Below are 20,004 nucleotides of genomic sequence, written 5' to 3' on the forward strand. Positions count from 1 at the left end.
ATAATCCAGTAGAATCTTCCTATTTTAAGATCCTTATCTTAGTCACTACTATAAAATCCTTTCTGGCATGTAAGGTACCACATTCACAGATCTGAGGATTCTGATGTGGTCTCTTTGGAGGGGGGTGGCATGACATCATTCCTTGTGCCACCTCCAAGGACACCAGCACTGATGCATTTGCAAACTTCGTTTTTGACACATTAGAGATAACAGCTTTCCTAGGTCATAAAGTTGACCCTAATGTTAATTGTTGATAAACATTGTGATCATTTTGGTGAACTTCTTAGAATTAAGGAGAACCTTAGAAGGTCCTAGAGAGAAGACTAGAAATCACATAGAGATTTTGTAGAAGAGGCGGGGAGGGGTAATATGAATGTCCTAGATTAAAAAAAAAAGTATCTTGGGGCACCTGGATGGCTCAGTTGGTTAAGCATCTGATTCTTGGTTTTGGCTCCGGTCTTGTTCTCTCTCCACCGCCCCCCCTGCCCCCCGCCTTACCTCCATTTGCACGTGCTCTCTCTCTTTCACCCTCTCTCTCTCTTTCTCTTTCAAAATAAATATTTTAAAATGAAAAGAAAACAGAGCAAGGAGCCTGAACTGAAAAAGAAAAAGTATCTTAAGAGGTCTGAACTGACGTATGTTTTACTAACTGGGCTACAGTATCATTTCCTAGTCCTTAAAAATTAGTTAAAAGTGGTTAGACATTGGCCCAGCTTTTTTCCCTTTGACTTATAGTATCTGCTCACCATCATAACTATTGATTTATCACAACCTTCTTCACTGGAGAACCATAAAAACAATTAGTTCGTGTTACTATCGTTTGAAAGTTTCGCCCACGTATTTGCTAAAATCAGCCGTAGATAGGCATTGTGCTGGCTTGCGTTAAAGGAATACCACTGCAGGCCGTGGGGTGCTGACGGGTGGGGCGGGCTGGGGTCAGGTGAACCTGTACCTTGGCTCAGGAGTTCAGGCTGTAATCGGCGAGAAGAAAGCAGCCTTGTACGAGAGGTAGGTCACCCCACTAGGCAATAATGAGGCCACGTGTAACGTATTTTTGTTTGATGGTGTCACTGATACATGTTTGTCAGGGAAAGCCAGACTTGCCTGGGATGACATTTTGAGTACCGAAAGGGTTAACTAAAAATTTCTTCTGCCCTGCCACAACACGTTTCCTTTAGAGCATGAAATAATTTGGAGAAAGAAAAATAATCAAATAATCCAAATGGTATTATTCTAACTCCAGACTTTTCCCTTTCATGAGTTCCCATAGGAGCTTGTCACAGACCTACAGCTGGTTTTATTATAACGGAATATTGATGTATTAGAGAAAACACTGGGTAGGGACTCGGCGACCTTGAAAAAGTCATTTAACATCTCTGAGCCTTAGCTTTTAAGTCTCTATACGTAACGTATAACTGATACATGTATAGTTTCTGCTCTATTACTTAGAACTCTCCTTTCAGAGAGGAAATTGCTGCATCAGGATTATAAAGGTTATTCCTTACAGTTGTCTTACAGACTGGCGAGAGTGCTAGTGAGTGCTTTTGTCTTCGATGCCCGGCTGTTGGAAATGTTGAAGGTGGAGTAGCAACTGGCCTTTATATCATCTCCTGGAAGAGGTAACTCAGCCTTACCTTTTCTTCTTTAGCTGTCTTGTCCTAATGCCTTTGTTATTTGATTGTCATTTGATATTTAAGAGCTTCTGTCAGTCCTGGAGAGAAGACTAGAAATCACATGCTATCACTAAATATTTGTCAAAAACACAAAGATTTAAAAGGATAATTAAACTTTTATTTGTATTTGTCACAATTTGTGGCCTATATACTGATGAAATTTCAACCAAGTGAATTCTCATGACAGGACCATTAAAAACACTTGGAGAAACTGTTCTTATTTGCAGTCAATAGGATTGTCTACATAGAAAACCCAAGGGAATCAATGAATTACTCGAAGTGTTCCAGCAAAGTTGCTGGATATAACATCAATATACAAAAATCAATTGGCTTTCTATATGTCAGTAATAAACCTCCAGGCAATGTACTTGTAAAACAGGTATCATTTAGATGATAACAACAATTGTAAGATAAGTAAGAATATATCAAATAGAAAATTGGTGTTGCCATTGTGGAGAAAATTATAAAACTTTAAAACATTAAGGGAAGTTCCTAAATGGAACATAGACAAAGTATCTTCGGTAGGATTTGGATAAGATCGAATATTCTATAAGTCAATGCCATTTCCTTCAAAACCTCAATAGCTTGCTTTAGTTTGTTTTTGTAGAACTTGACGCTGTTGATTCTGAAGCTTGTGTAGAAAAGCAAAAACTCAGAAATAGTCCAAGTATTCCAGAAGAAAAACTAGGCAAGGGTACTTGGCTCTTCTAAATTCCCAGACTTAATGTAAAGCTGCAGCAGTCATTGCTGTGGTATTGGCATGGGGATATGTAAATAGGCTGGTGGAACAGAGGAGAGAGTCTAGAAATAGATCCCCACATATGAAAATTCTCTTTTAGAGAAGTAGCATTGCAGATCAGTGGATTCAAAGGGTCAACTGCTTTATAACTGATTGGCGGCAAACAATTAGGTATCCACCTGGGAAAAAATAGTATCTCCACTACACACTGTGCATAAAAATTAATTCCGGGCATATTAAAATTCTAATTGTCAAAAGCAAAAGGTTACTACTTTTAGTAGAAAATAAGAGAATTCTTCTATGACTTTGGAATAGGGGAGGGTTCTTTAAGGCGTAAAAAGTGTAAGCCAGTAAAATTGATGAATTTGATTTATTAAAATTCAGTTTTTTTAGTTCGTTTGAAGAATACCATATAAAAAATGAAAAGACAAAATACAAATTGGGAAAAGCTATTTACAATACATAAAACTGAGAAAGCGTTAGAATTCATATCAAGAACTTGCACGACTCATAAACAAGTTTCCTAACAGAAAGTTTAGCAAAGTCTTAAGGATGCAGTGTAAGAGAAGCAGAAGCCAGATGACCGGGAAACACAGGGAGAGGAGATCCACCTTACCAGGAATCTGAGATTCAAATGTGTTCCCACTAATTTGGAAAAAATAGAAGGGGTTAACAATGCAAAGTTTGTCAAAAAAAAAAAAAGGTGCAGTGTAAAAGAGAACAATTACTTTGGAAATCCATTCAGCAGTGCCAGGTGAAACGGAAGATTCCTGTATCCTACAACCATAGAAACGGCCTCAAACAAGGACACAAGGGATATATGGAAGAATGTTCGTAGCACTTTCGATTATAATAGTGAGTAAAGCGTTACAAACTAAATATCCATCAACGGGAAAATGGATAAGTTGTGGCGTGGCCAGAGATTGGAATGCCATGTATCAGTGACAGTCAATGAACCAGAGCTGTGCTTGTTAGTATTTAAGGGAACAAAGCAGCTGCAAATGTTGAGAATATGAACAAATTGCATGTATGTAATATTGGAAAGCATGTGAAACACTGTACCTTTCTTAGGCTACCTAGATAATTTGGAAAAGTGTAAAGACATACGTTGCAATGTTGGGTCCCCACGTTTAGGCTAGTAGTTACTTCTAGGGGAGGTGCAAGCAGGAAGGTGCATGTGGGGAGATGCAGCTGTATTGTGATGTCTTCTTCGGCTGGGGGGAAAATATGTGGTATTTCATGTGTTAGTCTCTTGGCCTGGCTCAGTTTTTTCATAAATTTTAAAACCGTGAAGGAGACATATTAGAAATGAGAAAGGAAAAATGATGGACTTATTTGTTTTAAAGAGCTAACTAACATAATTCTTTTCCCCACATCTGAATTTACCACATTGAAGTTTAATTTATGTTACAGGAATTAAAATAGGAATTTTAAAGCACTGCTTAATCATCCCATCACGTTACTGTAATACCATAAAGACCTACTAATGAGGAGGGGTTAGATGTTTCCAATGGGGGCGGGGTTTGTGGTGTAATAATTTGCACACAGTGTCAGCCGTCCCCAAGGCCAGTCCTTGGGAGTCAGACAGCTACCGGCCGGCCCGTGGTTCCCGTCCTAACTGTAACACGGGGGAAGATATTTGACAGTTTCATGATGTTACTCACTTTATCTCTGCGATGTCGGAATGCCACTATGTTTATTGGTAGTAAAATATTTCTGGTTCTTGGGTTTCTACTCTGTACTGGTTGTGTAGTTAGAACAGGACACTGGGAAGTGGTCTGGTGCTCGGCCTTGAACCCGCCGCAGGGTGGGAAGGTCTGTGTCACAACGCCAGCGCCCGCATCGAGAGCGCTCTGCTTCCACGCCCCGTGGTAAACGGTGGGCTTCCTGGTGGGGCTGACGCACCTTCTGGCCCTCGGACCAAACAGCAGCCTCGGGTTATCACGTCGGTTCGGTGGAAACATGCAAAACACAAACGGGATCCTGAAAGCTTTTATTTCACTAAACTACTTCCAAAAATAAAGTTTTAGGAGACGTCTAAGTAATTTCTGTTTCCTTTGAAACAAGTTGGTGAGTATACATGTTTCCTGTTTCTGATTTGTTTCACGTAAAGTGCGGATTTGAAAGATGCCCTTTTCTCTCCCAGGACCTCCGCCATGGGAAACGTCCCTGTCATCAGTACTGCCGTCACTCTGCCACACGTGATCGTGGAAAACATTCCGCTCCACGTGAATGCAGGTAGCAGCATCCAGTTGTGCCTGGTAAAAAGAATCCAATAGGATATTTAGTTTAGCTTCTAAGATTTAAAACTACTTTTGTCACAAAAAATGCCCAACATTCACAGAAGTAGATTGTGATCAGTCTTGTTTCATCTGTACCTCTAGCTCCGCCTCCTACCTTATTTTAAAGCAAATCCCAGATATTATGTCATCGTCAGTATTTCTGTATTAGTGGTTATTTTTCTAAACGTAATCACAGTTCTATTATCATCACCTTAAAAATTAACAATAATTCCTTAATATTAATTACCAAATTCCAGTGTTGCAGTTTCCCTGTTTACCTCTGAATGTTTAGATTATTTTAAGGTCTCGACACTGCAGTTGATGGATGTCTCATGCTTCTGAAATCTGGTGGGCAGTCTCCCTTTCCCCCCCTCACCTCCTTCACCGCCCCCCCCTTGCTATTTGTGGAAGAAATGGAGTCCGTTGTCTTGTAGAGCTTCCTACAGTCTGGGTTTTGCTGATTGCATTGTATCATTTTTAAGTGTCCCTGTAAGTTGGGGGGTAGCTCTGTAGCCTTGATCAGACTCAGGTTCAAGTGTTTGGCAAGAATACTTCATATTAATGGTATGTGCTCCCATGATGCCTGTCCTTCTTGAACCATAATGGTTATTTAGGGACATGTTTCATAGTTTAAATAATTATTCCAAAATAGAATTCACTTCTTGATAGCCAAGACGCTTTGTAAGTCATCCAGCTTTAGAAGGAGACTTGATTCTGTTTAGCCTGTTTTATCATAGTCCCATGGCTCTTGTCTAAGAATGCGCTTCTTTAGCAAGAGTGCAGTAATATCACTAATTTAAATAGTCACATGTCTCCAGAAGGAGATTCATTTGCAGAAAGAACTCATAAACGGTGAACTGTTTTCTTTAACCAAGAGAGACGTGTTGTCTTTCTGTGCAGATTTGCCGTCATTCGGGCGCGTCAGAGAATCCTTACCTGTCAAATATCACCTTCAGAACAAGACTGACTTAGTGCAAGACGTGGAGGTCTCTGTGGAACCCAGCGATGCCTTCATGTTCTCTGGCCTTAAACAGGTATAGGTCCTATCTCATTGGGTTGCTTGTGTGGACGCAGAAGTGTGGCCAGGCAATGGAGAGCTATATACTTAGTTTCTCCAAATGACCTGATAAGGCTGACTGGGGTCCCTGTTATGTGATAGTAGGAAATTCTTAGTCACCTTGAAATATTAAGTGCAACTTGTAGGGGTGGATTAAGTGGACAACCCTTTTCACATCCAGATCATACATATAAGTTCTTTCTTTCTGTGAAACAAGAATGCATAAATCCTTGGATTATAATACAATTTCTGAAAATTTTAGATTTCCCTTTTATTACTACTGAGTCTGTGTCTGTGTGTCTTTGTGTCTGTGTGTGTATTTTAATTTGAGGCCTAGAAGCCTGACTACCCATATTAAAAGCCTGATTCTCTGGGGGGCCTGGCTGGCCCAGTCTGTTGAGCATGTGACTCTTAATCTTGGGGTTATGAGTTCAAGCCTACACTGGGCATGGAGCCTACTAAAAAAAAAAAGCAAAAAAAAACCCCTGCTCCTCTTCTGAACTATCAGTGAAATTTTTCAGAGATTTTTGACCTTGCTTAGAATTTACTTATCTTTCATACATTTAGACACAATTTTATATTTACACATAAAAATAAATTATTCAGGTGTTTTGATTCACCCTTTCAAATCAGAGGTGGAAAAGTTCATCACGTTTTTGAGTAGAACACACACTTTCAGGCAAAACCAATTTTCATGAGAATACTGTCTTCTCTCAAAGTTTCTAACAGACGCCCCTCAAGAGTCAGTAAATGCTTTTTGTTGGTAGGGACATAATTAGAGGAACAAAACATGTCCTAGTACTTAGAAGTGTCTTCCCTGACTAGTCATTCGTGCTGTGCATGTTCTGGATGCTAGGTTTGTTGTGAAATGTAAGATAGGATTCTTGGGGCGCCCGGGTGGCTCAGTTGGTTAAGTGTCTGACTTCGGCTCAGGTCATGATCTCATGGTTCATGAGTTCGAGCCCTGTGTTGGGCTCTGTGCTGACAGCTCAGAGCCTGGAGCCTGTTTCAGATTCTGTGTCTCCCTCTCTGCCTCACTCCTGCTCACTTGTGCTTTCTCTCTCTCTCTCTCTCTCTCAAATAAATAAAAACATGAAAAAATATATTTTTAGTAGCATTCTATACCAAGTAGACTGTAAGTCCATACACTAAATTAAGTTTATAACATACAGTCCATATCATATTACCTATTTGATACATACACATATTATCTTTGACACATGTACGTACTGTATGTACTCATTTGCAAATGTGTAAGCTTTTCTTGAGTGTCCTGATCTTTTTCACATATTGACTTACAAATAATGTACAATACCAAAATCTTACTTTGTGTTCTTTTCTAAAGTACTACTAAAATTTTCCAAACATGTTTCTCCCCCGTGATATTATTTACCTTACCACAAAGATAAAATCCTGAAAACACTGGAAACAGCTAGTTTGTCTTACGTTGACATAGTGTTTGCAAAGGAGACTATTCTACGAAGCATCTCATGACATAAGTGACTATAAAATCTGTGTGGGACACAGAAGATGTCAGTCCATCTAGTGTTCCCCTTTTTAAGCTGGTAGAGTTGCCATTTAGGTCTTGGTAGAAACTGAGGTATCACGCACATGTTTCTGCACATTTACTATGTGTGTGGTCCTAGTCTCTTCCTAGTTCAGCCCTATATTGTGGACTCTGTCTGGAAGGTGGAACAGGAGAGAGAGAACGTTTCGCCGGAAGGACGTGGATGTCTGCTGATTTGTAAATACCGAAGGGGTGATAGCAGGCAGGTGCTGTAAGTGTATATACTGATTGTCTTTCTCTACAATTTGTTACGATGTAGATTCGATTGCGTATCCTCCCCGGCACCGAGCAGGAAATGTTGTATAATTTCTATCCTCTGATGGCCGGATACCAGCAGCTGCCATCTCTCCACGTCAACCTGCTGCGATTTCCTCACTTCACAAATCAGCTGCTCAGGCGTTTTATACCTACCAGTATTTTCGTAAAGGTAAGGCTTAGAAATGGTCTGCCTTGTATGTCTCCTGTCTGGAGAACAATCCAAAGGAAGTGTTTTTACATGTAAGCTTCTCTAAACAATATTTTGAGGCTTACTGAGAGTTTTGACCAGTATTATGTGAATTTGGCAGTATTGCTTTCCATTTCTATAAAGTTGCTATTATTTTACAGAATCTAATTTCAAAGGTTTTTATTCCCTCAGGTAAAGAAGGATTTACCTGTACAGTATCCTTGGACAGGGTTTTTTTTTCCCCTTGGCTTATAAGTAAAGCATATTTTTAAATTGTGGTTAGTTTATAACTAATTTTTAATCAAAATGGGTTAACTTTCTAAGTATCACCCTTGAACTTTCCTGACTCTCTGTGTAATACTGAATTGGGGTCTCTTCTGAAAATGCCCCTCAATAAAGGAATGCACAGGCTGGTCATCGTCCGTGAGGGAAGGAGCGAATCGGGCCACACAGGCGCTCATTTAGCCCAGCGCTCACCTCCAGCGAAGCCATTCTCTGGCCCAGAGCTGAGGCTTCCCTCCCGGCGGCTGTGCTCTCCTCAGTCATTCCGATAGGAACGCTTGGAGGAACTGTCCTTTTTATATACAGTCCAGGGTTGGGTAAACTACGATGTAATCTGTGTTACTGCATCCTTCATAATCCTCCTAGCTTTTGTCTCCCCAGACTTAACACTACTCCTTACTTACATTTGCAAAAGATAATTTATTAACATTTCCAAGCACTATACTTTTCCAAGCACCATACTTGGATTAAAAAAATTTTTTTTAATGTTTATTTTTGAGAGAGAGAGAGAGAGAGAGCGCAAGTAGGGGAGGAACAGAGAGAGAGAAACACATACAGAATCCAAACAGGCTCCAGGCTCTGAGTTGTCAGCACAGACCCTGACACGGGACTTGAACTCATGAACTGTGAGATCATGACCTGAGCTGAAATTGGATGCGTAACCTACTGAGCCAACCAGGCACTCCCTAAGCACCCTACTTTTAAATTATAAAAGAAAAATATAATAATTCTAGATCTCATGTGTTTAAAAGTGGCTTTTTGAAAGACTTTATGATTTTTTTAGAGCAGTTTTACGTTCAGAGTAAAACTGAGAGGAAAGTACAGGTTTCCTGTAGCTCCTGCCCTCCCCACGCCCACAGCAGTGGCTTTCTGAACATCTTTGCCTGTTCACATTCTGAAGCCATGTCCATCGCTGTTCCTCGCTGTCATGTCTGAGGTCACCTTGCAGGGACAAAGTCTCCTGACCTGGGTGGGAGCACTGGGGAAATAATGGGCTCTGATGGCCTTTTGGCCGTTTGACCTTTTGAAGTCTGGAATTCCCATGCTCAGAAGTGCGGCTTTAATTAGTGTGAGGATATGTGTCAACGTAGACAGAGGTGCACAAACAGAGCCTGTGTGAGCCGTGAGACTTGATCATTTGGAAGAATCAGGATTTTAGGTCCATCGATTAATCTCCTTCCTTCCTTTCCCTGCGGGGCTCCTTACACCCCACCCAATCCCAGCTCCTGCTGGGTCAGTCCTCATTTTCTTCCCCAGTAAACCTCTACTGGGTGGTGCTTAAACCTAAGGAAGGGTTCCAGAACTATACCCATTTGCAAGTGTTAATGGAACTAACATGCCCTTTTCAAACTGCCATGCTCTTTTTTCTAAATGCAAGTACTACCTTCTAGTGACATGACTGCTGCCACAAGTTGGCTGGGATCCTCGGAGCCAGCCCCCTCACCAGGTTGTGTTACCTGTCACGCTAAGGACGGTGACTGAGGAGTACCCTTTTCCCACTGAGCCAACAGTCTGGCTCACTAACTTACTGGCTGTATCCCTTCACATCTGTACTGAACTTCAGAGCCGTGCTGTTCCAGTAGCATAGCCACTAGTCACGTGTGTCCTGTTGAGATTTAAGTTCAAATTAATTTTAATTTAATTGAAAAATCAGTTGTCCGAGCCACACCCAAAGTGCTCAGGAATCGGTGCTCTGGCGGCTCCCGTGGCGGACAGCACTGACGCAGAGCGTCCCCGTCAGCACGGAGCGTCGTGCTGGACAGCGCCTCCCTCCTCCAAGGCTGCGTGAATATGCTTCTTCCTTTGAAAAGTAGACTCCAGTCTTCTAATTGATGTTCCTGTCTTCTGTTCCTGTTTGTGAAGCGTTTCGTAAGGATTTAACCACGCTGAGCCAGGATTCTCTTTATAAAACTGAACGCCGTCTATCAGGACTAAGGACGATGCGAAGTATAAAAGTCCAGCACCTGAACTTTCATTCATTCCCTTCCTGCCTGGAGTGTCAGAGGCCTAATTTACACGTGTATGCACACACATGTACACACGCACACATATGCACATGCACGCACAGATGTTTACATGCACACACGCATGCAAACACATGCACCCACATGCATGCACACACACGTATGCACACACGTGTGTAAGGACACATGCATGTGTACACACAGGCACACATACTCACACATGCATGTGCGTACACGTACACACATGCAATGCATGCACACATATATGCACACATGCATACATAGATGCACACACATAAATGCATGTGCACACATGTACACACATACACACATGCACACACATACACACATGCACACACAATGTATATGTGTACCCATATGTGCGTGCACACACCCATGTATGCACACGTGTGTACACGTGCGCGCACACATGTACACACGTTTATGCACATTCATGAGCACACACATAGATGCATGCGCACATGGGCACATGTGTGTACACACAGCAATGCACACATGTATATGTGCACACTTGTATGTGTACATACATGCGCACGCAAGCTTACATACATACATGCATAAAATGCACAGCAACAAAACCAAAGGCAGGGGTGCTCCCTTCCCTGCCTCCAGGAGTCCCCTGGGAGTCATCTGCCCCTATAGCACAGTGACTGGCTTCTGTTTCACGTCTTGAGACCATCTCTGTCGTGCATTACCATGCAGGTCCACTAGCATACATCTGCTTGGTCAAATTATCTGCAAGAATTTCATTTTGGGGGCAGCTGGGTGGCTCAGTTAGAGTCTGGCTCTTGATTTCGGCTTTGGGCATGGTCTCATAGTTTGTGAGTTCGAGCCCCAAGTCAGGTTGTGCTGATAGCGTGGAGTCTGCTCGTTCTTTCTTTCTCTCAAAAATAAATCTTTTTTTAAAAAAAGAATTTCAGGGGTGCCTGGGTGGCTCAGTCGGTTAAGCATCTGGCTTCGGCTCAGGTGATGATCTGATGGTTGTGGGTTCCAGCCCCATGTCGGGCTCTGTGCTAATGGCTAGCGCAGAGCCTGGAACCTGCTTCAGATTCTGTGTATCCCTCTCTCCCTGACCCTCCCCTGCTCACACTATCTCTCTCTGTCTCTCAAAAATAAATAAAAAAACATTAAAATTAAAAAAAAATATCATTTGGTCAGTTACTTGATGACACCCGAGGTGTTGCTAACCTGTCAGAAGTTTGATATCCTCAGTACAGTTGCAGTACCTTTTATTCCTGCTTGGCCTTTACTCTTCTCGTGTAATGTTTTAAGTTTTTTAGTGACCTTGAGGAAGGGGAAATTTTTGTTTTCATCTACTGCTTCTATCCTTGCAGTACTCATTGTAAGACACCCTAGTTCATGGCGGATTGCTTTTTCTCAAACAGGAGATTGGGAGACCTTAAACCCCCAAGAACTTGATCAGTTCAGGTTTGTGGCCTACGTAAAGCTTGAGGTGCAGGAGGGCCCTGAGCAAGAGAGAGAGAATAAAACTGTCACTTAAGCAGGAGTGGTAAGGTTCCCTTCCACCTGCTCCTGGTGATAGATTGAGGGGCTGCTAGAAAACAAGGTGAAGATTCCGCAGGCGGCCGTGTATGGTCGGCGGTGACGTCGGTGGGTCAGAGGGAGCAGGGGGCCGGGGGGGAGCACCTAGGCTTGCAGTTTGCCGTCCCCAGGGTCCAGTGCGGACAGACGTGCGGTGAAAGGAGAAAAACAATGTGATTTTGATACTTGTACACTTCATTCTGTTTTTGTGAAACACCCCCAAGAATTTCAGAATCTTTTCCGTTCATAGAGCTTTTGTTGGTCTTATTTTGTAAACCCGTTTTGTTTTCCCACTTTAAAGCCACAGGGTCGACTCATGGATGATACCTCTATTGCCGCGGCATGATGTGCGAGACTAGCCCTGGATGTTCTTAGAGAGACGGTGGACGGAACTCTATGGTTTTCATTGTGAACTGTAGCTTTGATCATATGGTAAAAGTTAATCTTCTCTATTTTTTAATGGATATTATACCAGCTCTTCAGAGGAACTCATGCTTAAAACATTGGGAAGATCTATCCTCTCTTATAGTTTCACTAATAAATATTTGAAATCTCTCAGTGTGATGTGAAGGATGTCAGACCATTGTTATTGCTGGAGGTCATTTTATGAATAGTAAGTTCTTTTGAAAGTAAGTGATTAGCAGGTGCAGTATCAGAGGAAAAGTAAGCATCCCAAATAGGAGTGGCCAAGGGGAGGAAAATGCCGTAGTATCTGCCCCAGTGAAGTGACTCCTCTTAGCGCTGGTGGAACTGGAGTCACTTTTAGAGCTGGCTGAATTAGAGATAAGCCCATCGTCACAAATTGGATATGTGCTCAGAGTACAAACTCATAATCAGTTGTCTGAGTAATCCGGAAATCTTCCAGAAAGTTTTAATCAAAGCAATTAAAAATCTATCAAAGAAAAAAAAAATCTCTGTTTAGTTTCAAAACTTGTGAAATAGTTCAGCTTGGAGCCCAAATGTGGATCATTTATGAAACAGGTTTGTATTTGTAAGTGTTAACAAGATTTTCGTCTGTCAGGATCTAAACTATAAGGATGTGATTATAAGCTGAATTTCTTAAGCTCACAGTTTTTGGAAAAGATACAAAGTCTAAACAAGAGTTTTTAGTTATCTTGGGCCATTTCAAAAGGAACTATCTAACACTCTTGGAAATTCATGTAAATAAAAATCATATTGTGAAAATTTTCTCCTGTTAAAATATCTTAACTTAAAACTTACCACATCTCCTGGAAAATTTTATTATTTAAATAAAGCATAGGAGTTGTAAAAAGGAACTAGTGATGTAAATAAATACGTTCTCTTTCACGTTTGCTCGTGTGTATCTTATTTATCTTGAGCTTGTTTGATTTCAGCTTCACAAAGCAGCTTTTACTAAGAACACTGGTGCCTGAGGTCTAGGGAGGGCATAGGATTGGAAGTTGGGAGCTCCACATCCCAGAACTGACTCTGCTGACCTTCCACGAGCCCTGACAGCGGGATTGGTGGTCTCGGGAGGACGTGAGTTCCCTGCGGTCTTGGCTTTTCAGGAAGAGGCCATGGGGAAGCTTGTCTCCACAGTCAATTGTCCGGGGTCAGGTCCCGGCTCTGCCGCTTGCCGGGGAGGCCTGTCCAAGATGCTTCCCCTCTGCGTCTCGGTGTTCTCTGTGAGGTGCAGGTGGTGCTCAATACCGATCTCCTAGGTTGGGAGGAGGGTGACCATTGCTGCCTGGGAAGAGCTTGGAAACAGTAGCTGCCCCACAGGAGTGCTGACCCAGGGACGTCTGTGCTACTATTCTTACTGTTACTGTTATTATCATGGGAAGACTGAAGGTGAGGGTCACGCACCTCCTGGAGGGTTCGTGTTACCAGTAGTTGTCGATGTTTAGGTAGTTCAGCACGTACGTGAGCGTATCTGTGTGTACACTGGTGTGTATGTGTAAATGTCTGAAACGGTGAACAAAAATGTCATGAAATAACATAGTCTCTATCCTCTTGTATTTGATACCCTGTTCTGTTTTGTTACAAAATGTCCCTGGTGTGACCTGCTAAGTTGACTTCATGCCCCACTGATGGGACATAGCTTGAAGAACTCACAGGCGCCTTTGAACTTGAAGGTGGCCTGATGCAGGGCTCATGTAATAAAGATCCCACGTGGGAACACTGCCACCGTCAAACACGAAGTGGGCGTTAGGACACATGAGTCACCAGCACTCACGCTGATGTCAGCGTGACGCGTGTCCCCGTGCGCTACTGACGAGGCACCAGACAGGCAGGCCTGCGCGTCCCCTCCTCGTCCTTGGAGCTGGCAGTAGAGTAACCCTTTCCCAACCAGTTCTCCCAGACCGTTAGTGCTACTGGGATACATTCTGTTCTCTTGTTTGTAACTTGAAATTTTTAGTTCAGAAATACATGACATCATCAGCTTCCCTGGGTCCCCAGAATCAGAACCGTCACAGTGTTGCCAGAGCTGCTGATGGACTCAGGTTACAAGTGTCATGGGGACCTCACAGTCTTTCCCTTCCCGCCTCTGTGCCATCGGCCACGATCATCTGTGCGCACAGAAGTCTCTTACTTTCAGTTTTTTACTGGGTACCGTTTGGTTCTCAGTATTGTTCTCCACCAGTGTTGTCCACCCCTCAGGGTATACGTTTTTAACTAAAGCATTGTATTTTGGGGGAGGTGTGCATTGACCTTGGACTCCTGTATCATGAAGGCGAGCACGATTAGAGATGAGATCGTGTCAGGGGTCACAGGACGATGAGGGTGATGATGTCTTGGGAGGAAAAATCCACATTTTTGGTTAAAAATTTTTTTAATGTTTTTATTTATTTTTGAGAGAGAGAGAGAATGCGAGCCAGTGAGGGGCAGAGAGAGAGAGGGAGACACAGAATCCGAAGAAAGGCTCCAGGCTCTGAGCTGTCAGCATAGAACCTGACGTGGGGCTTGAACTCCATGAACCATGAGATCATGACCTGAGTCGACATCTGACACTAACCAACTGAGCCACCCAGGTGTCCCTTTCCATTCTCAATTTGCTTAAATCCATATTTTATGATTCTACAAGTTCAATTTGCAATTTAAACTCAATTTTCCTCAAAATCTTAGGTTCCTTATCCTTGAATTCTTTAAATGGTTTTATGGAGCTTGACTCTTAGAGTAGATTTTAAAAAATGTTTTTCATGTTGGAGGAGGGATTCTTTATTTTTGTTTTAATTCAGTCATTTCATTCTTGGCCCAGGTTACATCTCCACCCGTAATATAAAATGTCTTCCATTTGAGATACTGTCCCTGATAATAGCTATTAAGAATTCTGAGTTGTGGGGCGCCTGGGAGGCTCAGTCGGTTAAGTGTCTGGCTTTGGCTCAGGTCATGATCTCATGGTTCATGGGTTCGAGGCCCTTGTCAGGCTCTGCTGACAGTTGGCTCAGAGTCTGGAGCCTGTCTTCAGATTCTGACCTTCCCCTTCTCATGCTGTCTCTCTCTCACAGATAAAACATTAAAGAAAAAAAGAATTCTGAATTGTGGTTTCTACATTGGCACTGTAATGAGAGCAGGGCCACCTGTAAGTGGAGAAAATCAAGCTCGTGGTGTGGGCTCCTGCTGTCCCAGGTCAGACCCTTCCGAGGCTCCCCCTCTTGACCTAAACCCCCAGAAAAGCCACTTAAAGTGTCCTATTTCCTGGAGTAGAAACTACTTAGAGATGAGTTGTATTACTTGCTAGTACAGTGAATAAATAGCAGTGACTGTAATCTCCAAGAAGCAGGTTGTGCACCAGTAGTGATCAGAGATCGCTAAATGAGTCCACGATGCCAGAAAGAGACGCGCTCTCCTGTGCCCCTCCCGTTTCTTCATGCCGTGAGTCCTCTCCAGCTCCAGTGTTATGCATGGACGCTAAGTAAAAAATCATTGATCCTGTGCATTAAGACATATAAGAAAACAAGCTCAGGTTTTATTTTATTATCCTAGCATTTCAAATGCCTTTTTTTTTTTTTACACATATGGATTTGTTTTGAAACATTTTTCACAAGTGATACTCATGCCATCCCTTGGTGAGCTCCAAAAACATCTTCCTTTTATTTTAGCAGACTAAACTAAAGAGGACCATAAAATTCACTACGTGAGTATAAAATCCCACGTTTTCAGGTTTTCTTCAAAGATCGTATTTGTGAGAAATTATCTCTTCCACTCACTTTACTGTCTCTGCCTTCTGAAGCATGTTTTCCCAGACAGGGAAGTAGAAGCAAAGTCAAAAGTGCTGTTTTCTCTCCAGTTACTGAAAGAACTCCTAGCAACCTTGAAGTTGGTTTTTCATTTATGTAACAACAAGCCTTATCCAAAAGTTATGAGCAAAGGTATCAGCATGCGTGGCGCATGGGAGCTTGGGAATATTATCTTTATTAGGTTGGTCAAGCTTTCTGAACTATGTTTCCCAAATGATGAGCGCCAACATTCATTTTGTGCTACAGTGTGATGTTCTTGCCTCAGTTAATACTCGTAATAGCCTGACGTGTAGGAAACACTTTAAAGAAGTGGAAACTGAACCATATAGAACCAATGGTCTGGTTTTCTCTTACTTCAAAACAGATCATTGCAATAGTTAATCATTTTATTTTTTTATTTTTAAAGCTTAGCTATTGTAATTTTTTTAAAGTTTATTTATGTTTGAGAGAGAGAGAGTATATAAGCAGGGGAGGGGCAGAGAGAGAGAGGGAGACACAGAATCGGAAGCAGGCTCTGGGCTCCGAGCTGTCAGCACAGGGCCCGACGCAGGGCTCGAACTCAAGAGCTCTGAGATCATGACCTGAGCCAAAGTGCATTCTGTGAGCAAAATCCCGTGTTCTGAATTCTTAAGTCTCTGGCAATAAAGCTGCTGCCCCTAATTGCACATTGAATCCAAGTGTTTGCTGAGCACCTACCATGGGCAAGTTGGGGTGCTGGTTGCTAACTTCATAAAGGACACCCTATTCCTGAAGAGCAATAGGGGACAGTGCCACGCACACAAATTCCTCTGCAAGGTGCAAAATGCAGAAGGGGACAGGAGACTGGGGAACTATGGGATGCCTGCGATTTGTTTTAAACTGATCCTCGGGGGGCGGGGGGGATTAAACTGGCCTGAAAGGAATGGATAAGAAAGATTTTGAAAAGTTTTGATAGTTGTTAAAGGTGGGTCGAAGGGTGCCTGGGGGCTCATTTCATTCTGTTTTTGGATGTGTCTGAAAATGTCTAGGATTAAAGCAATGTTAAAAGTGCAAGGTGGAAGCGGCCCGCAGTGGAGGTGAGCAGAGGGCGGGAAGAGGAGGCCCCAGGCCGGGGATTCCCCCAGGAGCAACATCAGCTTTGCTTTCGTATTTGTGATAAAATCATTGTTTTTCTTGTGTGGGAAGGCATTTCCATTACCCTTGAACAGCTAACGCTGTGTGAGGGAGTTTGGGAGGACATATAACAGTCTGTAAAGTAAACAGACCAACAGAGAGCTTTCCAGGTGATGAAGGATCTGCCGGCCCGCGTCCATTCCTGCCAGCGTCAGGGCGCCAAGTGCTTTTAGCGTAGACTTGTTGGCTATCGAGTCAGGTAGTGCTGTTTTCCTGCTCAGGAGGTTCATGCTCAGTGATAAGAGAAAGGGGGGGCCATGAAACGGACACAAAACTGAAAGAATGAAGCTTTATGCCCGTCACCACCACTGCTCCTGGAGAGCGGGGCTTTTTCTGCTAAAAATTCAAGGATTTGGGGATGACACTGGTGTTTTTGGCTTTGTAATGCTCATCAGATTGAAGAACTGTAGTGTGAAAGCTGTCTGATCTTGAGTGATCAACAACCGTTGTCTCAGCAAAGGACTGAGTCTGAAATGCCAAATTTAACTGGAAGAAATAAACAGCTCTATGTTCGAGATGAAATAGGAATTATTTAAATACAAGACAGGGGGCGCTCTGTGATCGCTCACTTATCAGAGGCTCACTTATCAGAGGCGTTCATGACTGGCAGACCACATTTACACTATTTTCTCCGCTTCTGATGACTATCCATTTATTTCCATTTTTTTTAAATCATCAGAATTTCCAAACATACACAAAAGTAGACACTATAACACACTTCGATGCTTGTACTCAGCTTCTGTATCAGTACTTCGCCATGTACTATTTAATCTCAACCTCTTAGATAATTTCACCCATAAAAGGACTTTTAAGAAAACAGTAACAACGCATCATTACTCTAAAAAAATTACCAATAATCCCCCAAGATTGTCTAATACACAATATGTATTCAATTGCTCCTGACTGACCAAGTAGTTTTGATAGTTGGTTTGGATCCTAACAAGGATTGACCAAGTAGACTTTCTATAGTTTAACCAAACTAGTTTTCTAACAAGGTCTTCCATTCTATGATGTCTCTTAAGTCTTTTCTTCAGTTTCATTTAACATAGAACAGCAATCCCTTTGTATCCCTTACCGTTGAGGGACGTGTTGAAGAAATGGGGTCAGTTGGCTTTTAAATTTCACATTCTGGTGTTGGCTGATTGCTTCCCCCAGGGTGGCATTGAACCTGTTGCTCTATCTCTTGTGTTTCCTGCGGACTGGGGGGTTAGAGTCCAAAGCTTATGTGAGTCCCTTCCTGCCTGCCTTGCCTCTGAACACCCCCCCTTTTTTTTTGGTAAGAATATCTCAGATGATATGCTGCACATCCTATCGCAACCCAATAGGCATCAGGATGTGCACTGGTCACCTCACTTTTGGCGATGCTGAGATTAATCAGTGGACATAGAGGAGGACAGCCTCAAACTTTTAGTACACACTTTCAGCGAAACATCCAGCAATGGCAATGATCTGACGCAGAAGTTGCAAAAGGAAAATTTTAAATGCTATCCTGCATTTTCTTCCCACTGGCTGGAATTATTCCACTAAGTCTTTTTAATTACCCTGAGAAATGAGAAGTTTTAATAACTTAATCCTTTCTGTTTATAATATTCAGAGTGAAAAGTTGGTGCCTTCACTAATCTCTAATGTTATGCAAGAGCTTTGATTTTTGTTTGGGTTTGCCCTCCCCTTTTCCCTCTATTCTTATGAAGTAATCATGTAAGTGAAAAGCTGGAGGACTGGAAAGTCAGGCTGGTGTGATGGCCTTGTGACATTTTTGGTAGCAGCTTTCACCTTCTCTAAAAGAGACCCAGCACCCTCCGTCTGGCTTCATCAGCTCAGAGGGATATTTGTGTCTATATTCACCTGTGGAAAGGGTGTAAAGCTTGAAAAATAAAGTTTACCAGGAATCTTCAGTTGTACAGATAAAATCAACAGTTCTCCAAACTGGTACTGATCTCAGACTTTCACTCCTATGAACCTTTTTCAACTATGCACTTAAAATCAATACTACAGATGTTCTAAATAATCCTCGGGAAAGTAGCACATGAGCCTGACACAGAAGCAAGATGAAATTATTTAATGAATGTTATTTTATACTGAGTTTAAAAAACAGGTAATCATTACATGATGGATCTTTTACCACACACTCCCACGCATGTAGCACACATCATCAGAAATTGCTAAAAAATTATTCAGGGCACTTGTTAAAGATAGCAGCCTTTCTTTCTTCAAGAAGGGCTCTGCATTGGGGTTTTGTGGGGGAGAAAGGTTGGACTCCATTCTAAAAGGGGCAAATGGGGACGACAGGCAAGGCCTAGGGTGGGGTCGGTGTGTGGAAAATCGCCAAGGAGTGAGGGGAAGGGGGATTCTTGCTAGACCAACTCCACGGAATTCTTTATTAATTTTGAGAGAGAGAGAGTATGAGCAGGGGAGGAGCAGAGAGAGACAGAGGGAGAGAATCCTAAGCAGAATGCACTGTCACGTGGGGCACAAACTCACCTACTGTGAGATCATGACCTGAGTTGAACCGAGTGGGTCGCTTAACCGACTGAGCCACCCAGGCGCTCCATCCACAGAATTTTTGCTGAAGGCAGCCCAGGGGGATCAGATACCAAAGGCTGGGGAGTCGAAGATGCCTCTATACTGATTTAGCAAGATTCTTGCTCAAACAGGATTCTCCAAGGTCAGAGAGAAGTCCAAAGGCAGGCCAAGTCGGTAAGAGTGCACACAGGAGCCTGAAGACAGTCTGGTCCGAGGACACTTTGTCCATGCACTTGCTCCCAACGACTTCCCATAAACTTGTAATTTCAGGTTAATATCCCCCCCCCCCCCCCCGCCTCTGTCAAGTAGTGGAGTGTTTGCTGTTCTCAAATGTGAGCGCGCTGGGCGAGCAGAACCTTTCTTCTCAAGCGTTGCCTTCCCTGCCTCATGGAAGTTAAACCGTGGTCGCCCCTTCCGAGAGAGGTTCGTTGGGTAAAGCTCATGCGTTAATAATCCAGTGACCGGTGGGACGACTGACTCCAAGTTCCGCGGAGCATAAAGAAACTCCCAAAGTGGTCAGACAGGCTGGGTGACTTCGGGACAATGAGCCTTTCT

The 20,004-nt window shown here is 42.7% G+C and overlaps 1 protein-coding gene across 3 annotated transcripts in view; it reads left to right on the forward strand.

Moving 5' to 3' along the window:
• Positions 1–12,884, forward strand: part of TRAPPC11 (trafficking protein particle complex 11) — a 66,138-nt gene extending 53,254 nt beyond the window's left edge. For all 3 annotated transcript variants that reach the window (XM_029934310.1, XM_029934319.1, XM_029934312.1), the window contains 5 exons: positions 1,508–1,619; positions 4,559–4,650; positions 5,595–5,728; positions 7,578–7,745; positions 11,874–12,884. In XM_029934310.1, coding sequence (XP_029790170.1) covers positions 1,508–1,619; positions 4,559–4,650; positions 5,595–5,728; positions 7,578–7,745; positions 11,874–11,918 — 551 coding nt within the window. In that variant the 3' untranslated portion in view covers positions 11,919–12,884. The remainder of the gene's footprint in view (positions 1–1,507; positions 1,620–4,558; positions 4,651–5,594; positions 5,729–7,577; positions 7,746–11,873) is intronic.
• The last annotated feature ends 7,120 nt before the right edge of the window (positions 12,885–20,004 follow it).

Source organism: Suricata suricatta, chromosome 1 (assembly GCF_006229205.1).
Source record: "Suricata suricatta isolate VVHF042 chromosome 1, meerkat_22Aug2017_6uvM2_HiC, whole genome shotgun sequence".
NCBI classification, from domain to species: Eukaryota; Metazoa; Chordata; class Mammalia; order Carnivora; family Herpestidae; genus Suricata; species Suricata suricatta.